The sequence below is a fragment of the Hibiscus syriacus genome, unplaced genomic scaffold, assembly GCF_006381635.1.
Source record: "Hibiscus syriacus cultivar Baekdansim isolate YM2019G1 unplaced genomic scaffold, ASM638163v2 tig00117056_pilon, whole genome shotgun sequence".
NCBI classification, from domain to species: domain Eukaryota; kingdom Viridiplantae; phylum Streptophyta; class Magnoliopsida; order Malvales; family Malvaceae; genus Hibiscus; species Hibiscus syriacus.
In genome coordinates, this window is record NW_024063539.1 from 6,131,030 (window position 1) to 6,156,758 (window position 25,729).

Here is a 25,729-nt window from a genome sequence, read left to right on the forward strand (position 1 = left end):
ATAAATTGATGCCTTTTCTTATAATTTTAGGTTTGGTTTTTAACCACACTTATAGTGAGTTATAAATCACGTAAAAATACAAAGGATTCTTAATAAAATAGATCTCTATATCATTTAACCTCTTACTCAACTGAGTCGAGCTATCGTCTCAAACTTCAAAGTAGAAATATTAAAACTAATTTATTTTACAAGCTTTCTCAAAAATTACTTTATCCGAGATGAAGACACACTCACTAGAAAAAATATATATTATCAATTATCTAATCGTAATATCATTTTAAGATTACATGATATTTTCTGATAAATTATAATATTTAAGTTATTATATTTTAAATGTTTAAGTAAATATTTAAAACTTTTCTAATATCTAATATATTAACCATAATATATTAACCATGTTAATGTTATGTCAAGAAAAATCTCTCAATAATTAATAATTTTAATATTCTTACAATGTGAAACATTGATTCCTCTTTATTATTTGTAAACATTTATGCTGAGAAAGTTATTTGATGAATCATCTCATCAACGGTAATATTTTAACGGCGAGTGATCAAAACTAAATATTAGGTATGATTTTAAAAATAATAATAGTTTTGTTATCAAAATGAAACAAAAGTGATAATTATGGTACTTAACATGTAATTTACCCAACGTTTTTATGTAAAAGGATTTTTACTCAAAAAATATCTTTTATCAATTTTAATCTTTTAATACTAGGATTTAACATATATCATCCAAATTTTGGACATTTCAACCCAAAAGGATTAAAATTCTCTTAATTTCATGTAGTTTATTAACGTATCATTCTTATACATATAAATTACAAACTTATATAATTCACAACATATTACATGAAATTAATGATCCCTTTATTTTCAAGACATTCTATATTTTTTTAATATTTTAGGGTTTATATTATTTTAATCACCCCACATTCTCTAACTTTTTTAATAGAAATTTATTCTTTAAATGTAAAATTTCTTGGTAAGTTTCATATAAGACATGTAAATATATTTTTCATAATTTTATTCAAGTAAACTAGGATAAATTCACAGTTTTTTATATAAATAATATGAAATAATTACAAGGTAATATCCAATCTTTGATTAAATTCATCATACATATGTATTTTCATACTATCTAATTTTTTCAATGCAAGACTTCTTCATCCCTATAATCACTTCATAGATCTCTACAGGATTTCAAATGATATTATTCAAATGTTGGTCCAAGTTAGGGATGGGTATGGGTCGGGTTTGGTCGGATTTTCGGTCATCCTGACCCGACACGAGAACAATGACTCATCCACTCGAAATCCGACCCGACCCGACCTGACCTAACCCGATTTTTTGAGATAAAATCCGAAGACCCGAAATAATAATAATATTATTATTTTTATTTAATAAAAATAATGATTTAATTGAAAAAAATAATATATAGAGGTGTATTATTGTAATTATTCCTAAATATATATGGTAAAATTATTTTTTTGGGTCGGGTATTTTTCACCCTAAACTCGAGTCCGACCCGACCCGAACACAATTTTTTAAAAAAAAATCGGACCCGATCGGGTCGGGTCAAAAACCCATCGGGTTCGGGTCCCATGCCCATCCCTAGTCCAAGTTGAGATGGTTTTCAATTTTTTTATTTTTTTAATAAAATTAAATCTCTTAATTCTGTGTTATCTAAAAACGAGTAACAGGATGATCCAAAATGACATACTGAAGTATATAATTAAAATTAAAATTTGATGTTAGTATAGGAACTAGGATCAGGACAAATATTTGAGATGAAAGGTTGTTATTCATTCACAAGGACAGTTTCTTTCGAAGGTCATACACATAGCATCACCCCAAAGTAGGTTCATGATTCTAGACGGAGGCTTTTTTGTCGATGTGGCATCGGCAACTCGATTTGTTTCTCGGTAGGCATGGTTATGTTGTTCTTCCCATTGTCTTCTCTTTATGGTATAGAGATTGAGTTTCTTATCAATTCTGACCTGATTCGAGAAAAATATCAATTTAAGGAGATTTCATTCAACTTAACATTTGATCCATTTTATGTAAAATTTACATTCGAGTTGACACACACATACATATATATAATTTTTATAGAGAGGATGTATGATTACAATTATAAATATATAAGAGATAATTACACTATTATTTTGGTCAAGTTTAATTTTTTTTCCAAAACCCGAATCTGATCTAATTCGATCTAAAATCGATATTTTTAAAAGCTATAAAATCTAATCGAAATTCCTTGAATCTGATTTCTTATTTATCTCTACTTCTCTTGACTTTGTAATGTTCCATATAAATATGTGATTAAGGATGGAATCATAATGAAATTATGAAAGACAAAATATTTAATATTAAAATAAATAGAATTTATTTTTTTAATTATAAAATTAAAATGTATCAAAATAGATTAAACCAAAGAAATTGAAGACAATGCATCTCAATGGTTACAAAACCATTTGGGCCTAAAATTAAACGAAGCACAAAGCCCTAGCTCCCTTCAAATCTTATATATTGCCTTCTCTCCTCTAGGGCCGCACCAAGCGTATTTGGCTACATCATCGGTGCGATCTCTGCCGAAGCAGAATACACAGACAATGGAGGCAGCCAGAACAGTTAAGGACGTTTCCCCTCATGACTTCGTCAAGGCTTACGCTGCCCATCTCAAGCGTTCCGGCAAGGTATTTTCCTTTCACCGTCATCTCCTTTTCATTCAATTTCTCAGAGATGTAGTTAGGTTCGCTTCTTAGTTTTTCATTTTAGGGTTTGTAATTGATCCATGGTTGTCCTTCCTTAAAATTAAAGGCTTTTTCTTCTCTAATCCTACTTTGTTTGTTCTGAAACTGAAAAGATCGAGCTTCCTCCGTGGACTGATATCGTCAAGACTGGTAAGCTCAAGGAGCTTCCTCCCTACGACCCTGATTGGTACTATATTAGAGCTGGTATGTACATTATAATTTAGCTTATAAGCCAATGAGTCTAGTTTTGTATGTGTATTTATGCTCTTATCAACGTTATTTGCTTTTGATTTGTAGCTTCCACGGCAAGGAAGATATACTTGAGGGGAGGCCTTGGTGTTGGTGCCTTTCGGAGGATTTATGGAGGGTCTAAGAGAAATGGAAGTCGCCCACGCCATTTCTGCAAGAGCAGTGGATCTGTTGCCCGTCACATTCTTCAGCAATTGCAGAATGTGAACATCATCGATATCGATCCTAAAGGGTGAGTTTTCATTAGTGCCATTGTTTTTTGTCGTTGCAGTAGTCTGATTGCTACTGGAGTTAGTCATTCATTGCTAGTACTATTATGATAGCTAGTCACCCCTAACAACGATTGTAGATGAGAACAATTTTGCTTGCATCATTTCTTATTCAAAAGATTTCATATGCACGTTCTCAAAATTACTGATACAAATTTTGGAAAGGTAGAATGTTGAAGCATATACCCTTTCTTAGGAGGGAACAAATATATTGATATAAATTTATCCAAAGATAAATTTTGTCATGCACAAAAACCCTAATATGTTCAAGAAACTTTATATTGGTTTCTTAAGATTAAATCAAGAAACTTTATTGTGGAGTTTCAGAAACTATGTAAATAGAATGGTGGTTTGTAACTGTCTGTTATATTGTTCGTTAGTTGCTTTTGTTACTTGCTAAGATGAAACTGAACTTCATTTGGTGTATCAGTGGAAGGAGAATCACATCAAATGGACAGCGTGATCTGGACCAAGTGGCTGGAAGGATTGCAGTTGCCATCTGAGAAATTTCAAGAGAGCTGTTATTGAAGGTTTTGTTTATCAATTTTCGTGTTGGTATATCAGGTGTGTCTGTGAATCTTTTCAATTTAGTTTTGAAAAACAACGTAGGCAGTGTTAACTTTGATCATGGTGAACCTTTGAATTCCAATGAGAAATTGTATCGTGAAGTTGCCCAATCTGATTGGTTGGTACACTGGATTGTCCAGCACTGAAACCTTAGTGGTTATGCAATTTTGTGTTTCTAAAGTAATCTATGTCCACTAATTAGCTAGGAATTCATTTTGTGGACGAATTTTGTTTGTTTTATTGGTAATAAATGGTGGATTTAGTGTTATTAGTGGAATTTTTCTGAAAGTTGGATGCGTGCTCCAAGGAGCTTTTGGGGGTGCAAAATGAATTGTGAGAAGTTTCCCCTTAAAATTCAATAATTAAATATTTTAATTCTAAAAATTAATAATACCCCATTGAACCATGATGCTATAGCCGCTAGGCATTGCAAGAAAAGATTATTCATAGAACATTCCAAATCCTCTTTTATCGATTCAGATCTTATCGGGATGCATCAATTCCAAATTGGCCAAGGAAATATAAATCATTAAATGTCCAACCCTCAATTTTCATTTTTTTTCATCAATTGGCATCATTACCACTTAAGTTTACTTACCAATTGATGATTATACATGTTTGTGGCTTAAAGCCGTAGAATTCTTAAATTTGAAAAGTTGAATTTATTCAAGTATTTTGAAATAGGACCAAATTGATAGAATGTGCAAAATTTGAAGACTAAATATGTAATTATGCTAGTAATGTCACCATCTACCGTTAGTGACTAAATGAAAATTTTAGAAATTGAGCAACAAACAAAAACATGATGATAAATGGGCGACTAAATAATTAGGTTTTCCAGAAACTTTGTTTTTCAGCTGTTCAGCTTGTCTAATGGGTGATGCAATTCAGTTTAATACAATCCCATGGAGTAAAAATGTGTAGATTTTGTCGATTGAAATTGATATAAAGACCACATAGGATACCCTGCATCTTGTTTTCAGAAGATCAAAGACTTACACAACACAAATCTCACAAATCATGCAGCAGTTGTTCATCGTTTTTGGCTCCAATCAGTCGTTGACTGGCTACTCAAAATGATGCCATTTTCGTTCAAGTATTCCACAAATTCATCTATGAGATAGGGCCATGCACCTTCGGCATCATAGTTTGATAGTGAAGGGTCTATTGTCTGCATCACAATACGACGTTAAAAGAATTAACCAATGTATTCGATACACAATTTACATGCAGTAACCTGACGTGAAAGAATTCAGCACGCATTAACAATTCAAAACATCAGGAACAATCTCAAAAAGGACAGAGCATAAGCCCAAAAAGAAAAAAGAAAAGAAAAAATGGATTAGCAAGAAAAAAATCCAACTATTTCTTCCTCTTTTATGTATGAATCGATAAAATAAAATTTAAGTTGTTAAGATGATGTATAAAAGAAAGAAAAATGTAGGGGTGCCAGCGATTGCTCCTGATCCTAGACAACAAAAGAAATAAAGTGGTTTCGATAAAAAAAAGAAGAAGAAAGAAATAAAGTGGTATACACGATTTAATTGATACCCACTACTCACCAAGAAGGTCAAATGCATCCAAGTAACTACAACATTTTTAGCATTATCCCATATTGTAGAATTTTAATCTGACAAGCCAGCCTCTTAGATCTATACATGCGACATTGGGGAATTCATTCTCGAGTAATGGTGTCATGCATGACACAATGAAGTTAGTGCAACATAGTCTGGCAGTGGCATTAAGTTTTCTAACAATTTGCAGTTGACGGCTAAATAAAGCTGATTCAAATGTATATGCAAGCAAGACTACAGGAGAAACAGTGATATTGAAGCTTTTATATCTTACCCTAGCGAACTCCAAAAGTTGAGACCACGTATCCTTGGAGATTGCTTTGTTATGTCGAGCCTGGTCCGAATGGCATCATAGCATAAAATGCAATTACAAAACAACAAAAAGTTGAGATTGATGCAGAAGAAATGCAAGAAGCCTCATAAATTTTTATAATATCTGGAAAACCTAGATAGGCAGAAGGATAGTACATGCAATTTTATGGAGCTTACTACTAAATGCAAAAATTGCATCTTTTATGGAAGAAACAATGAAAAGAACACCAATTTCTAAGTTTTCAGCTAAAAGTTCATGGTAAAGATATTCCTAGGAAAACAGCTACCTAAAAGATTGACTTAATCATAAGAAATAATAGACCTCTGTATTTATGAATGATCACTTTTTTCAGCAGAAATGTCATATCATATAAGTTCATAATTTAATTTATAACCTAAACAATGAATCCTATACCTTAGAATTATTACCTAAAGAATAAAGTTTAATTTATTGCATGTCAACTGCAAATTATTACTCCCAAATTAGTGATTATGACTAAGAAGGAAAGAGCACAATATTTTTCTAAGGTACCTGTAAGAACTGGCACCAATGATCCACCAATGGCCATTGCTTCTCAGCAAACAACAATTGCCACATACCAATTGCAGTATCCAATGCCAAAGATTTCTGACCCTGAGACATGCAATAAAATATCAGTACATGCATACAGCTTAAGTACCCATTAATATCAGGGCAATGCATCTTTTAGCACAATGATATTCTAGTTGATTCAGAAAGCATTAAATCAAAGTAGACTTATTTTTAAAATAGCAGAGAGACAAAATGAAACTGAAGGCCAAAACTTTGCCTTTTGTGACATAAATATTCAAAAACGGATCTAATACAGGAATAGCCATGTCAGGAAGACAGCCTCTGACAATAAAAAAAAAGGAACACCATTCCAAAAAAATATCTGCATGCTAACAAATTTTACCAAAACCATTCACTCAATTAGTGGGAATTCTCTCTCTGCCAAGAGAAAACTTACTATTAAGGATGATTGGCATGAAAGATGGTATACCTTTTCTTTTGCCCAGCCAAATGCAAAGTTATATATCTCACCAAACTTTTCTGCAGTCAAAAGAGGCAAAGATGCAAATAAGTGTGCAACACCAACAATATAATATGTTTACTTTTAGAGTCAAAGCATAATAATAAACCTAACCTATTTGACAAGCTAATTGTCTACATACATATGTGTGTCACAAGCTAAAATAAATTTTAATTGAACACTGAAATTATAATCTATAAAGCATTGATCATACGTTCATCTTTAAGTTCAGAGCGCATGAATGATATCCTCTCACGAAACTTCTCCAAAGAATCTATCCTGCCATTAAAAAAATATTTCTTTCAGCATTATCTCCACAGTAGGTCAAATGTCCAATAATACCATTTCAAATTAGAATATTTTGAAAAACAAAAAATATAAATACTTACCCTAGTACCTGCAACCCAGTGAAGAACTCTTGTTTGGAATATTCACACATGGTAGAAGCCTTCATGTGCCATGAAAGAACTAACTGCAATTTACTAAATTATTAGTATAGCTGTCCACAAAATATGGAAATCAGATAGGAGCTAGTAACAACTTGTAAATATAATTGACATCTTATCAAAGCTCCTACAAGGTTATAACTTTCTAGTGTTAGTGTAACATATATTCTCAGGTACCCAAAACTATAGTCATTTTCATTCGTCATTAACATAAGAGACCGAAAATCTGTGCTAGCCAGAAGTGGTGAGCAAAAATTCAACCCTATAATTCTTCTACCTCGTTAGCTTTTGTTAAGAGTAAAACCTTGCTCTCACAAACTCTAAATAGCAAACCATTTAACTCCAACCAGGTACTTTAAAAGATAATTTAGAAAAAGTTTTACCGCCATTTGTCAAGACTACTACAACTATGTAAATCCTGAAACTAATAGTATTCATGATGAGAAAAAAGCAAATACCGAGGTCAACACACACATGCAGTGTAAAAGACAAGTGGCAGAGAGATAAAACTAGCCAACAACCTCTGCCAAATTCTAAGACCTTTTGTTAAGACTTTGGAACCTTGGCAAAACATAAGCTAAAGCAGATAATATACTTGCAGAAACATAATAATTTTTTTTTCATATGAATGCCTTCTATTACAACCGATTGTGCTTCTGATGCAGGCATACCATAACAATATCTTGAGGATCCACCTGTCAGAAAAAAAAGGTTCCCACATCATCCAAATTTTGAAAAAAAACATAATTTTATCTACATATGAGATAATAGAAAAGCAATGCAAATGGGTCAAAATGCCACATCAATGCTTAATTGATAAAAAAAGGCTACCTGAAGGTCGTCGCAAAGAAGAGTAATACCATCAACCAATATCATATCTGTGCAGGGATCTGAACAAAACAATTAAATTTTCTTATGAAACGAATCAAACATGGTAATACATACAGCCGAGGTATAATAGATGGAAAGCAAGTAGTGGATAGTGACTTCATAGATTTCACAAAATCAAAATATTAAAATATATAAATATCTCCAATAAACAAGAGAATTCAAAGGCATTCTCTGTCAACCTTGCATCAACAATACTAAAACAAAACGAGAATATACGGCAAACCTCTATCTGCACACTTATAGTATTATCTAACTTTTCAATGGCACTAAAGAAAGACATATAGGAAGTCCAGAGTACAAATTGGGGAGAGAGACAAAAATTAGAAAGAGCACTAGCCTTTATATCTGTTATAAAGCTCTTCCAAATGTTTAGTATCAGGATAACTTTTAATTTGTGGCTGGCTGTAGAAAAAATCAAAAGCTCCTTCAAGATGCCAATCACTGGCCTTCAAAGCTTGAAGAGAAGCTTTTTCACTGCAATTAAATAAAGAAATGAGTAAAATTCATGAACAATAGAAGTGAAAGAGAGAGTATCACTAATGCATTATTACAAACTACAGAATATGCTTAATCTAGTTTTTCAACTAATAAACAACAAGATGAGGGGAAATACCACACCTGTGGTATTTACAAATGCTATGAAAAGTATATTAAATTGAGAAGGAATTTATGTAATTACATAATATGATAGGGTCCTGAAGCAACCAGAAAAGTTTCAAGTTTTAGAAATTAGAAAGGAACACAACAGAAAATTTACATTAAAATAACAATAGAGAAATGATTCGTATACTTCTTAAAACAATTAACAAATATTAAAGGATATTTTGAAAATCTAGGATCATATGGTCTTTTATATGTTACTGCAAAGTTTGTGCTTTTAAGAAGCATGCATAGTAAGGTCTCCTCCATAACAGTAGAATATACTTAATTTAGTTTTTCCAACTAATAATCAAGAAGAATAAAGGGATATTCCACACCCATGGTATTTACAATAGGCATGAAAAGTAGTTTAAATTGAAAAGGCATGTCTAATACTGGATTATAAGGTAGGTTTCCTAATCAACCTAAAACAGTTCAAGTTTTAGAAAGGAAAGTACAGAAAATGTTTATATTAAGAAGTGGCTTGAGTGAATAAGCATAGAATTAATATGTTTTTGAATGTGAGGTTCTTGCTTTATAGAAGAACGGCATATGGAATTGACTGTAATTTAGTAAAAAAAGAAGACTATAAAACTGATTAAATAACTAGAAGCAAAGATATCATGTCTGAAAGCATGCACGTTTATATGTACATAAACATAAAAATCATTGAAGGGGTACAAGGTAGTTTAAATTTCAAGGAAACCAACGGGTACGCTAAGGAAACATAAAAAATTAGAAAAGTTAACTTTCTTAATGGCCATAATCAGATGGTATTAGCATAGGAGCATAATAATAGACTAATGATAAAGTTATTTAAAATTCATTAAAAAATCGATATTTTAGTTCAATAGTTCAATAGGGAAGCAACCATTATCAATGTCATCAAAAAGCAAAAAAGTTGTGTGGGAGCATCATCCAATTGATTGAGTCAATTAAAGCCCACCATGACAAAAATAGAAACAACATTCTTGCCAATTAGCAAAGAGAACACTTCTAAAACCATTGTCCATATGATGATATCAACACTGCTGATCACTATTTCAAATGAACAAGATTTGTGGCAACTAAGGGCACATATTTGAATTAAGAAAATGTATTTCAATGTTTTAGTTAAACTTTGAGATCAATCAACTCCTTAAGCTAAAAATTAAAAACAGTGAGGTTAATAAGAGATAAGCAAATGGGCTGAATCCAAGTCTTATATTGGGAAAAAAATGAAGGAAAAGGAAAAGCCAGCATTCTTCACTTTCAACAGTCAATAAATCCACCAAAGGCATGCCAAGGCTGATTATGAAGGCTCAAAAGGAACTTGTATAGTTATTAGTATGTATTATATAATATCCTGTTTCTAAGTTCTCCATATTACTGATCCTTATTTTCAGTCATTACTCATGAACCATTTTTCAATCAATATTCAAACTACCTCCACGCTAGCAACAATTTTGAAAATAAACCACCAAAGAACATGAGGTTACCTAGCACCAGTTATTGTCATGAATTGCTGGACTTTGCCACGATGACTTCTGCCCAATTTGTGCTGTCGAAAACAACAAAAGCATTCACATGAAATAAGCTACAAATTTTCACACGCACTGAGTGGATGCAGGTTCATGTGGCTAAAACATTTAAAAATAACAAATGGTTTTATGTCATAAAGTTTATCTCTAAGAGAATGGGGATAAAGGACGGCAACGAGTTGGGTATATCTCCAAATTAGGGCTAAATATTTAAAATAATACAGAGTTGAAATTGAAACCAACTCAGCTTTGGGCAATAAATTTAGCATAGAAAAAAAAAGAAAAACCTGAAGCAAACCCATGCAGAACAATGAAAATAATTTTGTGCAAATCAATATAATCTAGAAAAACAAAACACTGATGGATGATTTCTCTTCCGTCAGTCTTTTATGCTGTTCCTTTTTCAAATTCAGCAAAAAACCTATCCTTTATTTCAGCTAGTTCGCTCGATTATGCTTTCTAGAACTCAAAATTATATGGGTGTTTTTTTTTTCAAACCTGAGAACAGAGAAATCTATATCCATAATAACCCATAAACAGAACTTACAGATAAAAAAACCAAATTACCGTGAGTAAAACGATCAACAGTTTCTATTTAAGATTAAGAAGCAGCAATCAAACATAAACCAACGAACCCAAAATCTATCTGAAGGAAAAAGAGAGAACTAACCATTTTGGATATTGTTGTGGGAAATAAAACCCTAAAATCGTCGTTAAAAGAGCTTGGACAAAGCTCTACAGAGGAAATAAAGAGGGAATGAGATTTCAGTTTTGGGATTAATCTCTTTGAGTGTTGAGTGTAGGGGGACCAGTTGTATCTGAGTTTTTCTCTTTAGAAATGGACTGGGTTTGAAAGCAGAAGAACATCCCTTTATTTTCTCGTGTAGCTAGAATTTAGTAGGCGGATGGCAATTTAATTTGGAAAATATTTTTAAAACATATATTTTAAAAAGATTGGATTTGAGATTTTTCATATTTAATATTAATCTTAATTAAAAAATTATAAATGTCTCAATTATGTTTTTTATCTTTAGGTATTTAAAGTTTTTTTTATCAATTTAAGTATTTAACGTTTTCGACGTTATAATTTTAAGTATTTGAACAATCGATTGTCGTTGTCAATTTCTATGGATATCTCCAATAAGATATGACGGCATCCAACATCAAGTAATTTGTTTGTGATTTGGTTTAAGGATTTAAAGATTAGGGTTCATGTTTTGAGTTAAGGGTTTGGGTATTGAAAATTTATGGATTTAGGAGTTTGAGAAGACGACAAGAACAATTGTCGGTCATTGGGTGGTCGATGATGGGTGAGTAGCCATTTGATAATGACTGTCGAATATGACAGACGACGATAATGAGATTTGAAATTAGAGATTTGAGGGGTTTAATTTTTATTTTTGAAATTTTAGAGAACTTTTAATTTTAGAAAAATAATGATTTTAATTTTTTATTTAAATAAAAATTTATGAACGTGACACGTGTGTTATTTTTTAACGGTTGTGTCGAACGAGACATCTAAAATGATAACGTTAAAAAAATATGACACCTAAATCAAAGAAAAACTTTACGCACCTAAAGTGAAAAAGAGACATAGTTTGTACACTTAATTTTTAGTTAAGCCTTAATTTGTTAATAAATATTTTTTAAATATTTATTTTAAATATAATATTATAAATTAAAAATAAACTAACTTAAATGATATCCAAATTCAATAATATTATAATATATAAAATAAATCAATTTAAATTATAATAAAAATATTATAATAACTCATCATAATATTTTGATATATGATAAATTTTAAATATTTTTAAGTAATTGATATAAATTATTGAATTAAATAAAAAAATTAATCTTCAAACTATGTCATTTTATAGTTTATATTTAGTGTTTTTAATTGTTTCTCTATATTTAGTGCCTCCAACATTTATCAACAAAACTTAGCTTTTATTTTCTACTTGAAGCATGATCTTTTGACTTGTTTTCAAGCTTTAATTTACACATTTGCAATTGATTGAGTTGCATCTTCATATTCTCCACCTCTCTTCTAATCATCTGAATCTCGTTTTGTGATGTTGTAAATCCCTTCTTCAAAACTTTGTTATTATTCACTTTCAACATCGTTCGAGTTGTCGTCCTCGGATTCATGTTCAGCCTTGTAGTCAACATTGATCTAGCCATTGTTACTTGCTCGAGAAGCATGAACTCCGTCACAGTCTTCAACGGCAATCAGTCGTTCCTCATCGCATGCCGGCGTGCATCTTCCGATAGTCTGTGATACTCCATTGCTGTGCACACACTTGTTCGTTCTTCCTCTGCTAGACTCGGATGTGCCTGCACAAGTATCACATTTACATATAAAGATGTTAGATTTACTTGAAATGATGCATGTACAAAAACTGATTCGAAAATAACAACTTATATTACCTTGAGGTACATGTCAATAGCTCGATAGAGGCTGTTATCGCACGGTCGAGCGTTTGTCGGTAATGAATTGACGAGCGATTTGAAATCATCGACTGCAAGGTTAACATCTCTTGCAACCATAGCAAGATAACCATCGATCAACCTTCCAACATTGCATAGTCTTGCCCCAGAGTTTTTCATGGACAAGACAACATAAGCTTGGACCACTCTGATCTCAATTCTGACATCATGCGTGGAGTCGTCGTCTCCATTGTTTTTAACCAACAGAACATTGCTCCAACATGGAAGCTACTCTTGTTTCGAGTTTTTCGGACAATGCCAAATCGATTTGCGTTGTTAATCCTAACTAGAGAAGGCAAAGTAGAAAGTTACATGAAACTGAGTTTTTCTCCGTCGGAAGCATGTTGATTAAACTTTCGAAGGTAATTCTTTGTAGCTTTTGAGCCAGATGCTTCGGTACCACCAGTTCATCGAATACAAATGTTTTTCTAGGAAACCATTTCGTCATCTAGTGAGCTATACACGATCCGACGAGCTCCGATTTCATCCCTCTTCGTTTAATCGACTCGATCACTTGGATAAAATGATCGATCCGAAGGGTTGAAACGTCTTGGAACCACCAAGTATTGGTTGATTCTCCTACATTCGAGCTCCCATTGCTATTTTCTCCTCCTCCTCCTGGAGTGAAAGCTTTCGAGTCAGTCGAGGCCTTCCAAGCGATGGAGTCCGAGCATCGCTTCACGATTCGCAATTCTTTGGCCCAAGGTGACACGGATTCACAACTTTTGAGTACCTTAAAAGTGTCTTTCCAAGAAATTTCCATGGAGAAATGCCTCTGCCTTTGAAATGAGATTTCCATGGTGAAGATCATCACTCATTTCCAAGAAATTTGGGGTGCAATAGAGTGGAGCGACGGTGGTCGCCGTTACATCAACGTTAAAGCCGTAGCAAAAGTTCACGACGGATTCGAAGGTCTTGGTTCCACCGGGAAGGTCAGGAAGCACAAGCTTGAGGTAGCCAGCTCCATTGTCTCCATGTGCCTCACTTCGTTTTGCAAATACAAGTCTATTCAAATACCCACTTTTCGAAACCATAGCTAGCTATATAAAATAAAAGAATTTTAAATAATGTTAAAATTAAATTAATATAAAGACAAATAAGCTATATTACGACCTTTTTTTTATAAAACATTATTACCGGGACGGGACATAAATAGAATGCGGAGAAATAAAAAAATAGGGTAAAGCTACATTATTAGTCATCAAATAAGTGTGCAGTTTAAACTTAATCAAAATGAATTTAAAATGGAGGAGAAATATAAGAAATGAGGAAATTATCCAAAATTAAAAGTTCATTCTTAGCCTCTATGGCTTGGTCCCCATGGTACTCTCGTGGGAACTTGAGTAGGAGTGGGTGGCATCATATCTCAAAGGTAAATAGTTCATTGTTCTCTTACTCAAGTTAGCTTGGAGTGCCTTCAACTATTGCATTTGGGAGGAGCATAATAAAACAGTGTTTGGGGACTCGTCCAAAAGTGTGTTGGGGGTTTTTAATACGATAAAGGGGCTGGTTCCTTTTAATCTTTATGATAGAAAGATTGCTAGATCCTGTAAATGCTAGGCTTTGTATAGACTAGCCGAGCGTCGGGTTTTGTTGATACTCTGACTTTTATAGTACGACTTGTCATCTTCTTAGGATATTAATACATATATTTTATATAAAAAAAACAATGACGTTTAAATTCGATTCAAACTCAAAAATGAAATTACTAATTCAAATTGACTTTAATAATTTAAAATTAAAAAAAAATCACAATTTTCAATTCAAATTAAATTTTATTCACCTCTAATATCAAATTCAATCTTACTTAATAATATTTTGACAAAGATAACGACACAATCTAACTTCAATATTAATTTGGGTAAAAGTATAATAATTGTCTAGGTTAGTGCATGAACAATATCTACAAAAAATAAGTTGTTTCCATCTGTTAAGATGAATCCCATGCTTCACTAAAGAAAGACAAAGTGTATATACATGTTGCTCACCTTGTGCAAGTGAAAGCTAAAATCTCCAACCTGCACCACCAAATCACTTGCAACTTTTGCCCTAACAAACCTGCAGAATCACATGAAATTAACAGAGAATAATATAGATAACACCAACATATATATGAGAAAAAGAATTAAAAGCAAACCAGTTGTTGTTTCTTCTTTCCAGTTGGTCAGCAACAATACTAGGGTCGGGTGGATAAATGACACAGCGGTTAGGCTTCCCTCCCAGCACCGAACCATGGCTCCGACATTCTTCCTCCACCTCTCTGCAACTCATCATCTTTAACCTCATTCTTCTTCCTATTTTCCTGTAATTTTCCACACACTCCCATCTCTCATTGTTGCATTCTCTCTATATAATAAATTATCAGTGTGCGTGGCGGATTGGTGGGGTACTGGGGGTTTGTTTATTGTGCTGATTCACGAAGTAGTTAAGCCACGAAGATGGTTAATTTATTACCTTTTGCCGTCTCTTGGAATATATGGATGGACGGCTTACAGCCAGCACCTTGACAATTTATGTTCTTCATTCTCATCCATGTATGTCATCATCATACCAATCACCTTTCTATGTCAGTGTCATTAAGGTGATCCAAACTCGACTAAAAAAAAATCAACTTAACTCAATTTTTAAAAATTTAAATTTAGAATTTCATAAACTCGACTTAAAAATATCTAAAGAAAGTTTGAGTTATAAAATGAACTTGAATAACTCAAAATTTTATGTAATTAGTGGTTAATGATTAGATTTTTAAGTTTGAATCGAGTCCTTCAACTTTGTATAATATATATATATCACATTTGAAAAAAAATATAAAGAAATAAATATATGTATATCATATATAGTAATAGAAATCGGTTTAAACTAGAACCAATTACTATCATAACATTATAAATGTTTTCAATTATATTTAAACATAAATCGAATAACTTGATTTGGCTCAATTTCATAAACTCGTCTCAACTAAAGAAAATTAAATAAAATTTGATTATTAAAAAAGACTCATCAACTTGACTAACTCAAAATTTTTAATTTAATTTAACTCGACTCAATTGATTTTTAACCCTATGTGCCACCATATATATATATATATATACACACACTACCAATGATCGATCTTGTATATATTTTTGTGATTACTTTTTTATTAGTTTAAGAATAATTATAATGTAGTTTTTGTTTTTGTGATTATTTAAAAATAAATAATTTTAGTTAGTTCAATACTAATTAATATTTCGATAAGAGCTGGATTTTCATGGTTCAGAATACCTCGAAAAGGAGTATCATTCCGATCCTAATATTTTGTGGATAATATATGGTATAGACCCATATTAGAAGAACATTTATTCTGGTTGGTCCAAATGTAGGACCCGAAAAGCCGCCAGGAGAGAGACCTCTACAATTCAATAGGCCACAAAAACTTTCAAGAGTTCTTGAGAAAAGTGCCAGTGCAATCTCAGCTCAGCTCGTGGTACACGTGGCAATCCACTTCTCTAGTTTATCTATGTAATTTTGAAAAAAAAAATTATGGTTTTGATTTAGTAGTTGGTGTCATTTATTGACAAGAGTTGCTGAGCTTGTATTCATGGGTTTTCTGTTCATTTCCTTATTTTTTTTTTTAAGATTGAACGTTTTATGTTTTTATTACTTTTTATTTGTATTATCAGAAAATTTATTATTGTATCATAATTTTATGTTTTTTATATCATATAATGATTTTTAAAAATGGGAAATAACTTGGAAAAATAAAATGACTATACAATTTGATATGAAATACCAAATTCAATGTTAAAATTGTTGTACCAAAAAAGAAATAAAAAAACCCAATGTTAAAATGCTAGAACTTAGGTATTCTTTACTTGACTGGACTTATCCCCCTGGCATTTGTGTCAATGTTGCGAAATTTGGGCTTTTAGTCCACAAGTGTCCAACTTCAATAATTACATGATGATAATAACCAACACTATTTGGTCATAGGAAATAGAAATCGATGCTGATATGTACATTTATAAAAATATATTATATTAAAAATTTGAAGAATAAATATGTTATTGACCAATGTAAGAAATGTTCTCTCTGGTTAAAGATTTAATAAAAATAAAAATTAATAAATCAACTGATTATTTTTAATTTTCTATAGCTACTGACCAAAGGAGATGGAGTAAATATTTACGTAGTTAACTTTATAAAAAAATTGAAGTCGCCTGGGGTTAAGTATTGAATTAAACCCACTAAAGCGGTTTTTAGGGGGAGTTGGATTAGATCAATTTTATATTTATTCAGACTTGATTTAAAAATTAAAAACCCTTTTATCAATATCTAATTTAATCTGAATTTAAGAGAGATTATTAAAAGAATTAACTTAATTTTTAATTAAAATTCATACCGACTTGATACGTATATATATTTATAGATATAGAAAGGATATTATTATTATTATCCTTGAATATAAAAAATAATTATAATATTATATTAATTAGATCAAAATTTATACTTTAAATTTAAATTCGAGCCAACCCATTTAAATGTTTAAAATAAAAAACTTACTCGAACCCGCCGGGTCTAGGTGAAATTGCCGTCAGTAGGTTTTTATGGGCTCAAAATAAGAACCAGAACCAGTGTTGGTGCAGAAAATCTACCATGGCAATGCGTGTCACTCGTCTCTCCCAGTGCTCCGTCGCTTCCAAGAAGAGTCTCCGAACTCCCAAACCTCTCTCCACACTGTCTTCACCTGGAATAACCCAAACCGGAGAAACCCCAACAACCTCCACCAACTACCAAAGTGGAACCTTCCTTGACCACCATGAATGCCACCAACGTATTCTTTCCTTGTCAGCTTTTCTCCAACGGGGCCAAACTGAAGCTGCCCAAGCCCTCAATAAATCTCTTCTTTCCTCCAAATCACACTTGATCTCTTCAATCTCTTCCCCGCTACCTCACCTCCCTTGAAACTCATTTTCTCAAATATTCTCTTCTCCTTGTTAGCTCAATCCAAAATGTACGCTGAAGCCATGGAGTTATACAAGGCTATAAGGAAGGAAGGTATGCGACCTTCTATAACTTCTCTTAACTCGTTGCTTGACTCTTTGGTGTCATCGAATCAGTTTGGTAAAACCCTCGACTTGTTTGAAGAAATAATAGGGTTTGGCTTTAGAGCTAATAAATTTATGTATGGAAAAGCTATTCAAGCTGCTGTGAAATTAGGGGACTTGAAAAAGGCTAATGGTTTTATGGGTTGCATGAAGAACGAGGGGCTGAGTCCAAGTTTGTTTATTTATAATGTTTTGATTAGTGGCCTTTGTAAAGAGAAGAGAATTAGGGACGCAGAGAAAGTTTTTGATGAAATTTCTGAGAGAAAATTGGTGCCAAGTTTGGTTACATATAATTCTCTCATTGATGGGTATTGTAAGGTTGTGGAGTTAGAGAAGGCTTTTGGTTTAAAAGAGAGGATGGTAAAGGAGAATGTGGAGCCTAACATTGTTACTTTCCACACATTGGCTAATGGCCTTTGTCGTGCTGGTAAAATCGATGAGGCAAAGAGGGTTTTGAAGGAAATGGAAGCTCAAGGATTTGCTGCTGATGGCTATACTTTTAGTATTCTTTTTGATGGGTTTTTGAAGAGTGGAGATGTTGAAAGTGCATCGACTTTGTATGAAGAAATGAGTGCGAAAGGAGTTGGGATCAATAGATATATGTTAAGCAATTGGTTGAATCATCTATGCAAGGAAGGGAATTTCGGAAAAGCTGAAGAGGTTTTGTAGAACAAGATTGGGAAAGGGTTTGTGCCTAATGAGGTAGTGTTTAACACCATTGTGAATGGATATTGTCGAGTCGGTGATATGAATCGAGCTATTTATATGGTTGAGCGTATGAAAAAGTTGGGGTTGAGGCCTGATTGTGTTACGTTCAACACTTTGATCGACAAGTTCTTTGAAATGAAAGAAATGGAGAATGCTGAAGAATAGGTAAAGAAGATGAGAGAAAAGGGTGTTTCGCCCAACGTCCAGACATACAACAATCTAATTAACGGCTATGAGAAAATGAAAGTACTTGATATGTGTTTTGCAATTATAGAAGAAATGGAAATGGATGAGATTAAGCCAAGTTCTGTAAGTTATGGTTCCCTCATAAATTGTTTAAGTAAGGATGTGAGGCCTCTTGAAGCCGGAATAACCTTCAGGGATATGATAAGTCGAGGGGTGTTACCTAACGCGCTGATATATAACATGCTCATTGATTGAAATTGTGCAGCCGGGCATGTGACTGATGCTTTCAGTTACTTTGATGAAATGGTGAAGAGTGGAACAAGACCGACAATCGTAAAATTCAATACACTCATCAATGGACTATACAAGAAGGGAAAGGTAACTGAAGTTGAAGCTTTGCTTCCCGATATCATGAGTAACAGGTGTAATCCCGATGTCATCACCTACAACACCTTATTATCAGGGTATTCTAATCAAGGCAATGCCCATAAATGTCTGGAGTTGTATGAAAACATAAAGAGTTCGAGCATCAAGCCGACTTTGACTACCTATCATGCTCTCATTACTGGATGCAATAAGGAAGGAATTGAGCTTGCAGAGAGACTGTTCCACAAAATGGAAGAGATGCATTTGACTCCCGACCTACTTGTATATAATGCAATGATTCACTTGTATTCAGAGCATGGGGATGTTGAGAATGCATTTTCCTTGTATCACAAGATGATAGACCAGGGAATTTCTCCTGACAAAATGACCTACAATAGCTTGATTCTGGGACAATTTAAAAGGGGAAACTTGTTAGAAATAAAGGATCTTGTCGGTGATATGAGGAGCAAGGGATTGGTTCCCAAATGTGATACATATGACCTTGTGATTAAGGGATATTGTGAACATAAGGATTTCATTGGAGCATACACTTGGTGTCGAGAAATGTTGGAGAGTCATTTCCTTCCACTTTTCACTACTTGTAATGAACTTGTGATTGGCCTTAGAAAGGAGGGAAGGTTACAAGAGGCTCAGATTATCTGCTCCGAACTGAAGGCTAAAGGAATGGATTATTGGAGCTCTGGTAAAAACTTATTAGCTGCTGCCAACATCGATACTAGATGACCGTAAAAAGTAAAGTCATGGCATTGAAGGAGCACTGAACAAGGAGAACTGAAAAAGTTTCAAGCCTAATAGTTGATATTCAAATAAAGTTGAAGGTGCTTAAGATGGTGGTTTGAATCAAAATGCCCTTATTTTGGCAAATGACCCTTTGTTGTTGATAATGCTGATGAGTGGTTGATGACAAGAATGCAAGAAATGTCATTCAAAAGATTAATTTTCACAGTTGATCTCCCATTGATATTTGTCTGTTTACCTATGTTATGGTTGGAGAAGAAGAGGGACGAGGAAGCATCGAATAAGAGAGACAAGGAAGTAGTGAGGAATAATTGGGAAATATGAATAGAGGGTTAGGGATTGGGAATTAAATCACGTGAGATGCACAGGGAAACTTACCACAACAGATGAGCAGGCCTGGAAGGATAATGGAGTGATGGAGCAGCCCAAACACGAAGGCCCAGTACCTGAGAAAGAAAAGAAAAAGAAGAATCATTCTGTTAGTTAGTTGTTATGAAACTTGGACAGCTGGCAGGAATTCTATGGCTCATGTAACTAAATAATACTAGACTTGATTGTAAAAATTTCCTTATGAAATGAATGATGAAAACTTCTTTCTGTAATCTCTCTCAATTCTTCTTCTAAAACCTATTTTTTCTTCGATATTCTTCTCTACAAAATCCAATCTATAACAAATTGGTAATCAAAGCCTCGATTCTGGAAAAGTTTAGAGGGTATGCCAAAGATGAATCAAGTTATGGCAGAAACTGATTTGTCTGGGATTCAAAAACAAATTGAAGATCTAGTTGCGTTGGTGAAGAAAGGCCAAGATGAAACTGATCCACTTAAATGATGAGAAAATCAGGAGAATATAATCACTGCTTTAGAATCCAGAATGGCTACTAATCAAGGCTACGTTGAAGAACTGCTTAGAATTTTGGCAGGCAGAACAGGGGAGCAGGAGCATTCTACTGATGAACAGGTACAATCTCCTGATACTTCTAAAAATAAGGAAAAGAATCATGTTTTGGTGACTGTGGTGAATGAAAAGTCTAGATTTACTTATAAACCGGATGAACCTGGGATATTAAAGACTAAACCTGATGCTTTTTTAGCTCTTAAGAATAGTTTTAGGCCTGAAAATCAAGTGGGTGAAAACAGTGATTCTAGACCTAATCTGTTTGGACTGGAAGCTGAAAAAAAGGGGCCAGGGGTAACAGTTCAGGAACTATGTAGCACAGACCTAAGATAGAACTACCATTTTTTAATGGGGTTAATCCTAGAGGATGGATTAAAAAATGCTTGAAATATTTCTCTATTTGTAGTGTTCCTGTGGAGCAAAGAGTAGAGGTAGTTACTATGTATTTGACAGGCAAAGCAGAAATATGGTTTGATGGATATATAATGCAAAAGCACCATGTAACATGGCATGAATTTGAAGCTGATAACTATCACATATTTAGTGATAGATCTTTTTGTGATATTGTGGAAGAGTTCACTAAATTGACTCAAAAGGGGTCAGTGGAAGATTATCAGGAAAAATTTGAGGAGTTACAGCCCTATATGTTGTTGCAGAATCCTACTTTAACTGAAGAGTTCTTTGTATCACTTTTTATTAGTGGACTCAGAGATGACATTAAGCATAGGGTCAAGGCTTTAGACCCTAAGAATTTATCTGAAGCATTTAAGCAAGCCAAGCTCTATGAACTGTCAGTGGAGTTTGAAAATAGAAGATTCAGGCCTTCTTTTAAAATCCCACCCAACCCAAACCCGATAACTACATCCAAGACAACTGCACTGCCAGTAACTACAAAGCCTCATTCAATACCAAATCCTAAGCAAAATCTTATGGATTATAGAAGGCAAAACAGTATTTGTTTCAAATGTGGTGAAAAATATATTCCAGGTCATCAGTGTAAGACTAGGCAGTTGAATATGATTACTGAAGAAATTGAGACTTCTCTATTAGAAGTATGTCCTACTGATGCTGAGCAAAATCAACAACAAGAAGAGGAAAATCTGGAAATTTCTATGAATGCTATTACTGGCTGCATTGGCCATAATACATTAAGAATCCAGGGCACTATTCAGGGAAAACCATTGAATATCCTAATTGAAAGTGGCAGTACACACAGTTTCTTGACTCCTAAATGGGCTGATGCTGGTATACAGATTAATACTGCTTATCCTTTGGCCATTGCTGTGGCTAATGGCCAACAGTTATTTAGTTTCTTACTAATGCACCTGCTACATTTCAGGCTCTCATGAATGAGTTGTTCAGTTCTTTTCTTAGAAAATATTTTTTAGTCTTCTTTGAATATTTTGGTTTATAACAGCAATATACAACAACATGTTGAACATTTACAGCTTGTTTTGGAAGTTTTGAAGGTGAACCAGTTATTTGCAAAATTATCCATGTATTTTTTTGGCCAGACTAAAGTGAAATATCTTGGTCATATTATCTCTGCTGCAGGAGTGTCTACTGATCCTAGCAAAGTGGAAGTTATGCAGAATTGGCCTCAACCTAAAACCCTTAAATCTCTCAGAGGGTCTCTCAAAGGGTTTCTAGGTCTAACAGGATATTACAGAAGATTTATCAGACATTATGGTATTATTAGCAGACCATTAACACATATGTTAAAAAAGGATGGTTTTCACTAGAATTCTGCTGCTTACAGTGTTTTTGAAGGTCTTAAGAAGGCTATATGTTATGCTCTAATTTTAGTATTGCCTGGTTTTTCTAAGACATTTTATCTAGAAACAGATGCTAGTTCTGGAGGTGTAGGGGTTGTTCTGTCTCAAGAGGGAAGACCTATTGCTTATTTGAGTAAAGCTCTAAGCCCTAGACACTCAGCATTATCTATTTATGAAAGAGAATATCTTGCTATTCTCTTGGCTTTTTCTAAATGGAGGCATTATTTGGAGAGTGGAACATTTGTTATTAAGACTGATCATGAGCCCTTAAAGTTTCTTTTGGAGCAAAAGTTAACTATAACTATTCAAAAGAAAGGGTTGACAAAGTTATTAGGATTAGACTATACAATTCAGTATAGAAAGGGGAAATCAAATATGGTTGCTGATGCTTTATCTAGAAGATGGGAGGATCAAGCTCAATGCTTGACTATGGGAGTGACAGTTTTGATACCTAGTTGGGTTCAGGAGATTGAAGAAAGTTATAAGGGTGACTCTTTAGCTCAGAATTGGATTTCAATTATGACTATTAATCATGTGGCTGAGAGTAAGTGGAAGTTTTCTAGGGCTGTTCTTAGATATGATGAGAGAGTTTATATTGGAGCTACTGGAAGCCTTAGATTACAGATTATACAATCTTTACATGACTCTCCTCAAGGGGGACACTCAGGGGCTCAGGCTACATACTATAGGATTAGGTCTAATTTTTATTGGCCAAATCTTAAATCTATGGTTGTTACTTATGTTAGATGTTGCCAGACTTGCCAGCAAACTAAAGTGGAACATTTAGCAAAGCCTGGTTTATTACAGCCACTGCCTATTCCTAACCAGGCTTGGGAAATAATTTCTATGGATTTCATTGAAGAGTTGCCTACTTCACTAAAGAAAAATTGTATTTTGGTAATAGTGGATAAATTTACCAAATACAATCATTTTCTACCTTTAGCTCACCCCTATTCTGCAGCAGAGGTGGCTAAGCTCTACTTAGATAATGTGCACAAGCTACATGGCCAACCTAAAATGGCTATTTCTGATAGGGATAAGACCTTCACAAGTTTATTTTGGAAGGAATTTATGAAACAGTTAGGCACCAAGACACTGTTCAGCACTGCTTACCATCCAGAAATAGATGGTCAAACAGAGAGAGTTAACCAGTGTTTGGAGAAGTATTTGAGAGGGTTTTGTTTCTATAAACCTAAGCAATGGGCTAAGTGGCTATCACATTTTGAATAGTGGTACAATACCACTTATCATAATGCCCTCAAGTTAACCCCTTTTCAGGCTTTATATAACTACAAACCACCGATTATGGTTTGGTCTACAGTACACACTATTGCAGAAATCATGAACAACAGAGAAGTTACTAGACAGTTACTTAAAACTCAACTACAGATGGTAAGTAATCGCATGAAGCAGCAACAAGATAAAAACAAAACTGAAAGAGTTTTTGAAGTTGAAGATATGGTCTACCTGAAATTGCAGCCCTATCGGCAAACATCTATTGCCCTGCGAAAGAATTTGAAATTAGCAGCAAAATATTATAGGCCTTATAAAATTCTGGAAAAAACTGGAAAAGTCGCTTATCGATTAGACTTACCATAATCCTCTCGCTTGCATCCAGTCTTCCATGTGAGCCTTTTGAAGAAGTTCATCGGTGATTCATTGATTGCTGTCACTGAACCTCCTACAGTAGATAAAGACAGAGGATTACAAATCAAACCCTTGAAGATTATGGCAAGACGAATCATAAATTGAAAGGGTAAACTTGTGACTCAACTTTTGGTTCGTTGGGAGAATCTGACTGAAGAAAATGATACTTGGGAGGATTATGGAACTCTCAAGGGCCAGTTTCCAACGTTCGATCCTTGGGGACAAGGCTCGTCTCGAGGGGTGGGTATTGTTATGGTTGGAGAAGAAGAGGGACGAGGAAGCATCGAAGAAGAGAGACGAGGAAGCAGTGAGGAATAATTGGGAAATAGAGATCGAGGGTTAGGGATTGAAGATAGGGATTGGGAATTAAATCACGTGAGATGCACAGGGAAACTTACCAAAACAGAGGAGCAGTTATGGAAGGATAATGGAGTGATGGAGCAGCCCAAACACGAAGTGTAACATCCCAAATCAGGGTCAGTGACTAAATTGCAAATTTTGGAAACTATATGCTCGGTTTCGAAACAAGTTAAAAGTTCAAGGATTTAAATAGAAAAATTTCAGTGTTAGATTAAATGGTAATTTTTGGAAAGTTTGAAGGGTATAATGGTAATTCCATAAGAAAGATTTTTATTTTTCCTTTATATAGGAGATGACACGTGGAAAGAGATGAAAAAAATAGAAAAGTCTGGAGACTTTAGTTCAACCTTCTTCTTCTTCTCTTCCCGTAAGCTCCATGGAAAAGGTAAGTTTAATTTCAACTGGTTAATTCTTGAGTTTTAAACTTAGTTTTGATTCTTGGGGTGTTAAGAAAGATTATTTAGAGATTAAAGCATGTTGAAACTCCAAAATGAATGAGTTATGAAGGATTAAATGTGAAGAGTTTTTAAGTGAATTATTGAAATAGAGGGAGTTAATATATTGTGAAGTTGAATTTGACTTGTCAATGGTTAAATTAAGAGATTTGGAGTGATAGAATTGGATTTAGAACATATAGAAAATTTGGTATGATTCTTGAATGATATGTGGAGGAGTGAATTTTTAAGTTAAAGAGGTATTGAATGAAAATTAATTAGTTTAAGTATGTATATGAAAGTTAGGAATATTAAAGGTAGTGAAATATGAAGTGTTGAGCTGAAAATGAAGTGATTTTCGAGCTCATCATGTGATTTCTGGGCTAGGGGAATCGATACCCATTGAAGGGGAACCGATACCCCCTCAAACGAACTAGAATTTACAGAATGTCATGGGGGAACTGATACCCCCACAGGAGGGAACCGATTCCCCCTAAAGGAAGAAAATAATATTGGTTTATTAAGTTCGTTTAAGTTGTTAGTATCGAATTACAATATGTAGGTATCTAATAATTGTCTTGAAAATGCATAATTATGTAGATTCAGAGCCTGAACGAGTTCCGGAATCATTGTCAAGTAAGATCGATAAAAGGGAAAGATAAGAGATTTGTATTGACTAGTGAGGCCAGGTGAGTGTATACTAGTAACATGTAGTGTTTAATGGAAATAAGACTTGCGA

General features: G+C 33.7%; 2 protein-coding genes and 2 pseudogenes across 2 annotated transcripts; 2 read left to right on the forward strand and 2 right to left on the reverse strand.

Annotated features, from left to right (window-relative positions):
- Positions 1 to 2,560: 2,560 nt before the first annotated feature.
- On the forward strand, positions 2,561 to 3,782 carry LOC120197862 (40S ribosomal protein S19-3-like). The gene is made up of 4 exons (XM_039199258.1): positions 2,561 to 2,704; positions 2,875 to 2,965; positions 3,059 to 3,242; positions 3,710 to 3,782. Exons 1-4 carry the CDS (start codon positions 2,621 to 2,623, stop codon positions 3,780 to 3,782), a joined length of 432 nt encoding a protein of 143 aa, XP_039055189.1. The 5' UTR covers positions 2,561 to 2,620.
- An 897-nt stretch (positions 3,783 to 4,679) lies between these two features.
- Positions 4,680 to 11,170, reverse strand: LOC120198294 (DCN1-like protein 1). The gene is made up of 11 exons (XM_039199631.1): positions 10,951 to 11,170; positions 10,239 to 10,300; positions 8,459 to 8,595; positions 8,062 to 8,120; positions 7,902 to 7,925; positions 7,174 to 7,256; positions 6,999 to 7,063; positions 6,755 to 6,804; positions 6,265 to 6,366; positions 5,695 to 5,754; positions 4,680 to 5,017 (listed from the first exon to the last, which is right to left on the reverse strand). The coding sequence occupies exons 1-11, from the start codon at positions 10,951 to 10,953 to the stop codon at positions 4,880 to 4,882; spliced, it is 783 nt and encodes a 260-aa protein (XP_039055562.1). The 5' UTR covers positions 10,954 to 11,170; the 3' UTR covers positions 4,680 to 4,879.
- Positions 11,171 to 12,230: 1,060 nt separating this feature from the next.
- On the reverse strand, positions 12,231 to 15,054 carry LOC120198457 (annotated as a pseudogene).
- A 2,351-nt stretch (positions 15,055 to 17,405) lies between these two features.
- LOC120198458 lies at positions 17,406 to 19,861 on the forward strand (annotated as a pseudogene).
- Positions 19,862 to 25,729: the final 5,868 nt, after the last annotated feature.